Raw genomic sequence first — 4,949 nt, 5'->3', positions numbered from 1 at the left:
AAATCATATTTATATTATTAAATTCTTAAAACCTCTTAATATTAAAACATCCGTTTAAATTATAAATATAAATAAATAAGTATTTATCAACCAAATATTTAAAATGTATATATAAATAAATGTGTATAATGTAATCACAAGAAATTATACTTCAGAAATAAAAATACGTAGCAATTATTCCATATCAGGAATGCTAAGTCAGACATTAAGGTATAATAAAATACAAAAAATCACATGCTGGACATTGAATGTTACATAAACTTTATTTATATATTAATATTCAATTTATTATAAATTTCTTTAATGATTTTAATTAAATTAATAAAATTTAGCAAATATAATTTTTTACATTATCTATAAAATATATAACTATAACAATAATAGATATTTTAATTATAAAACTTATTACAAATAAGCAAACATAGGCTTGTATATGTTGTGTATTTTTTGGCTTATAATAAATGTACCTTAATGTTTTGAACATAAAAAGAACATCAAAGACATAAATATAAATTTTAAAAAGGAAAGAATAATAAATTGATTATAATATTTAATAATTGTAAATAACGAAGTACTTATTATTATATGTAACAAATATATTACGAGAACATGATCTCACATTTTACGATATTATTCTGGTAATATCACAATAATATAATAAATATTAATACAATGAATTAGGGAATATTATATATATTAGTGCATTTTTATCATATAATATATTTTACTGGTGTGCATCTTAACTAGAAAATAATATATATAATAAAAGAATATATATTATTTATATCAAAAAGCAATAATATACTAAAACATTAACAATAAATAATAGGATATTACAATAAACCTATTTATTGGTCCCTAAGCTAAGTTCAGAGTCGTTCTTTTGAGAATTTATATGTATATAATTTCTGCTGTATGTTTATGAATGCGGAATGGATAAAAATATTATAATTTTAAAAAAAATTCAGTTTTATATAATAAATATATAAATTTCAAATTTATTATGTATTATTCGAAAAAAATAATTCCTACATTCTCGTTAGTTTATTTCTTTGCGCATATGTGCTTATCGTGATACAGTTATAAGTAACAGAATTATTCCTTTTTTCCTCCAAATCAGAAAAGTTATATATTACTGTAACTTACATTAAAACTTCTTGGTGAATCTAAATTTTCAAGGATTGAATAATCTTTTGTTTTATTCCTATTCATTATAATATTGCGTTTCCTTTTATATTTTCCTACTAAAACTTTTTTTAACCAATACCCAGTTGGTGTAAACTAATGAAAATATAGTATGTGTAGAATATATTTTATGTATAATATTTGTAGACTTATTTTAAAATTAATAGAATTTATATTATATAATATAATGTAAGTTTCTTTTTATTTATATTTATAATTACTTTGCACAGTATAATAAAAAAAACTGTAATTCCTATAACTAAAGGGGCAGTAACCACACTATTTGAAGGTGAATGGACTAAGGCATCATCTGAAAAATAAATACGGGCACTCGATTCTGTATCTCTAATACCGGAAGGGGATTCTTCTGAATTTTCGTTCATTAACTGTTGTACATCTAAAGTATAAGCCGTTATTTCTTCATATTCTTTTACAACATGTGGTACTTCTGCGCCTGCTTTTTCAGAAACTCCTTTTTCTGTATCTTCCGTATCTTGACCATTTATTTCTGCATCTTCTGTATCTGGAGCTTTTATTTCTGCACCTTCTTCTTCTGTACCTCCTATTTCTCCATCTATTTCTTCACTTGTCTGTTCTCCTCCTGTATATATTCTATTCTGCTCAAGTGAATATGGTTCTGTTATTAATAATTTTTCTTGTATACTAGGTTGACCCAATCGTACAAGTTGAGATGTTGCAGGATATGTAACATTACTTACCACATTGCATTTCCATTGAGTTAAGTTTAAATTGTCCTTACCCTTAAAATATTCTTTAAAAGCTCTACAACTCTCATCCGTATCATATGATTCACTGCACATGTTTTTGCACTGAGTATATTTCATGACATATTCACCAAGAAGTAGATTAAAAGAATCATTACAAGGATTATTAGGTGTACGAACATATTCTTCTATCTTAAAAAAATCCTTCGAAAAATCAAATAAATGCTTAATATCCCTATTTTTTTTTCGATCATTGCTATATTTATTAAAATTACATGTACTCAGATTTGCATTCTCTAGTATAAATTTAAGTGTTAACATAGCATTGTAAAAGGAATTTTCATCTATTAGATTTTTGTCTAACATATCAAATAACCAAAAGTACAGATAATCACAATCTGTATTATTAAATTCCTCTATGTTATATTGATTATATGAATAACATAAGGCATTATATATTTTTTTAGAAACATTTGCAAGCACTCCCTTAGTCCCTAAAAGATTCTTTGCATTGTTTTCAATATAAGAACCATTACAATTCCCAACTTCCTTATCGAAAATATCATACTTCACTTTTGTAGGCAAGTTATTAAGTGCTTGAACCTATAAATTTAACACAAAAGATAATATATAATTTTTTATATATAAAAAATAATTTATTTAAAAGTAAATATGATATTCTACATAAATAATAATTTATATTGCATAAAAAGCCTACCCCTAGAAAAGTTTTCATTATTAACGAATGTTAAAACGTAAAAAACAAACAAAAAAGAACAATCATATATTCAGCTACGTATTTCCTAATATATTAAAAAATTACTAAAATAATGTATAAGAATATATATAGAAATATTTAGAATTATAGATCTTTTTCTATTATTTTGTCTAATTTTTTAAAAAATATACATATATAATCACTATAATACAATGTCCTATGAAATACGTATGTATAATTGCTCATAGGATATATTATATAAATATAAATATTTTATGCATTCCATGATATTTACATTATGGGTGTGAAATTAATTATTTGAAATTCTTAATTATATATATTATATCGTATAACACAGTTATAACATATATTCTCTGTGAATATAATATATAATGATATATATCAAATATACTATTGATTAAATTATATATTTTAGGTTTTTTTATTATATAAAAAATATGTTAATTTTAATTTCATTTATATAACGTACGTAAATATGGATATATTTGTATATTTCATTAAAGCAGTTACCATTATTTTTTCTAACACTATAAATTTAATAGATTTCTTAAATTTTTTTATGTTTTCTTTGGATTTATTATGTACTCCTCTATCTCTATATTATATTTGATAAAGACAATTTATATATTATTGATATTAATAATTATTTTCTAATTCGCTAGACTAAATAAATTATAATAAATTATTTTTTTTTTATGTATACCTTCATGTTATAATTATGAGAAAATAAATATATTTTATTTTACGGCGATTTAATTGGATATTATATAAATTAATAGAACTCTTTCTAAATTTATTTTTTTCTTAAAAAAAAATATATTTATTTATAATTACAAATTTACAAAAAAAAAATTTTTTAAGTATATATGTAGCCATTTCTTCGTAATAAGTATAATTATTAAATTTAAAAAATACAATCATATTTTTGAAAGGCTAAGTGTATACAATTAAATATTTTTTTGAATATCATTTATAATTATTATATAATTAAAAATGCATAAGGAGAGTTTAGTTAATACTACATTTATATGTGAAATATTGTATATTTTTGTGTATATTTTTATTAATGTTTATAATAGCTGTAACATAGTGACATTATTTACACGAAAGATGAATATTAAAGAAATTAGTTATAACAGCCTTTAAGATATACTAATAAAGTATATTGTGTTTGAAACTATGCATGAATTTTATAACCTTTCTAAATCTCATTTTTTTTATAAAATATAAGGATTTATTATAAATTATTTATTAAATTCTTAATGGCTATTAATTTTCATCTGATAATGACGCATAAGTATAGATTTTAATTAATCTTAATACTTACAATGTTTCAGTAACCAATAATTTCATAAATTATGCATATATTTTATCATAAAAATTTCAATGAAATCAAAATATAATTAAGGAATTGAAAAAATATATTATACATGAACACGTTATACTCTAATTTTTTTATAATAAAAACCTAGCAACTATTAAAAAAAGTAAATTAGGAATTATATATTATAATATAATGTGTAATTGTTTATAAAATGCAAATGTTTGTAAAAAAAAATAAGAAAAAATAATATATAAATATAAAAAATATTATTTTTTGAATATTCATATATTTCATGCATATTAAGCTTTTAATATAAAATCTAATAAGAGATAGAAATTTTGTTCTAATTTCCAAAATATATTATATTAATTCCCACATATTAGTTAAATTTCAAAAAATATCTTAATGATGCTTCATGAATTATTAGAATGCTTGTCTTTTTCATTATGAATATATACTATTTCAGTATTTCTAATAAAAAACATCTATATGGTATATATCTCAATAAATTAAACTAATAATGTATAAGATTTTGATATTCTTACTTTATAACATACAAAATTGTATGCAATAATTACAGAAATAAGTATTAAATAATGAACGTTAGAAGTTTCTTTTTGTTTCCTTATTAAGTAAATAATAAAAAAAATTAACGTGTAGATGCATGTCTCTTGTCTTTCGTTATTAGTTTCTATAATCTTTAAGCTTAGAAATGTGTTATTTTTTTAAATCTAAATGCAGTAATGCCATTTAAGATTCCTGATAACACTTATTATAAAAAATGATTATTAATTTATTATAGTTTAAGTGAATATATATGAAAATTAAATTAAATCTTTGCTATAAGTAATCTATAGTATATATCATTTACAAAGTAATCTAGAAGTTTTAATTAATGATGTGTATAATAGTCTGGGAAAGAGTTAAAAAATTAAAAGCATTGATTATTTCATTGAATTAGTTATATTCAGGAATT

At 20.6% G+C, this 4,949-nt stretch overlaps 1 protein-coding gene across 1 annotated transcript; it reads right to left on the bottom strand.

Moving 5' to 3' along the window:
* Window positions 1–1,125: 1,125 nt before the first annotated feature.
* On the bottom strand, window positions 1,126–2,646 carry PGO_001710 (variable surface protein; the record flags this gene model as incomplete). Its single annotated transcript, XM_028690997.1, has 3 exons — window positions 1,126–1,281; window positions 1,407–2,513; window positions 2,629–2,646. The coding sequence occupies 3 exons, from the start codon at window positions 2,644–2,646 to the stop codon at window positions 1,126–1,128; spliced, it is 1,281 nt and encodes a 426-aa protein (XP_028546798.1).
* Between the last annotated feature and the right edge of the window lie 2,303 nt (window positions 2,647–4,949).

This window comes from Plasmodium gonderi, assembly GCF_002157705.1.
Source record: "Plasmodium gonderi DNA, contig: Pgo-contig_185, whole genome shotgun sequence".
Taxonomy (NCBI): domain Eukaryota; phylum Apicomplexa; class Aconoidasida; order Haemosporida; family Plasmodiidae; genus Plasmodium; species Plasmodium gonderi.
The sequence above is the reverse complement of the archived record's forward strand: the minus strand, read 5'-3'. Positions and strand labels throughout refer to the sequence as shown.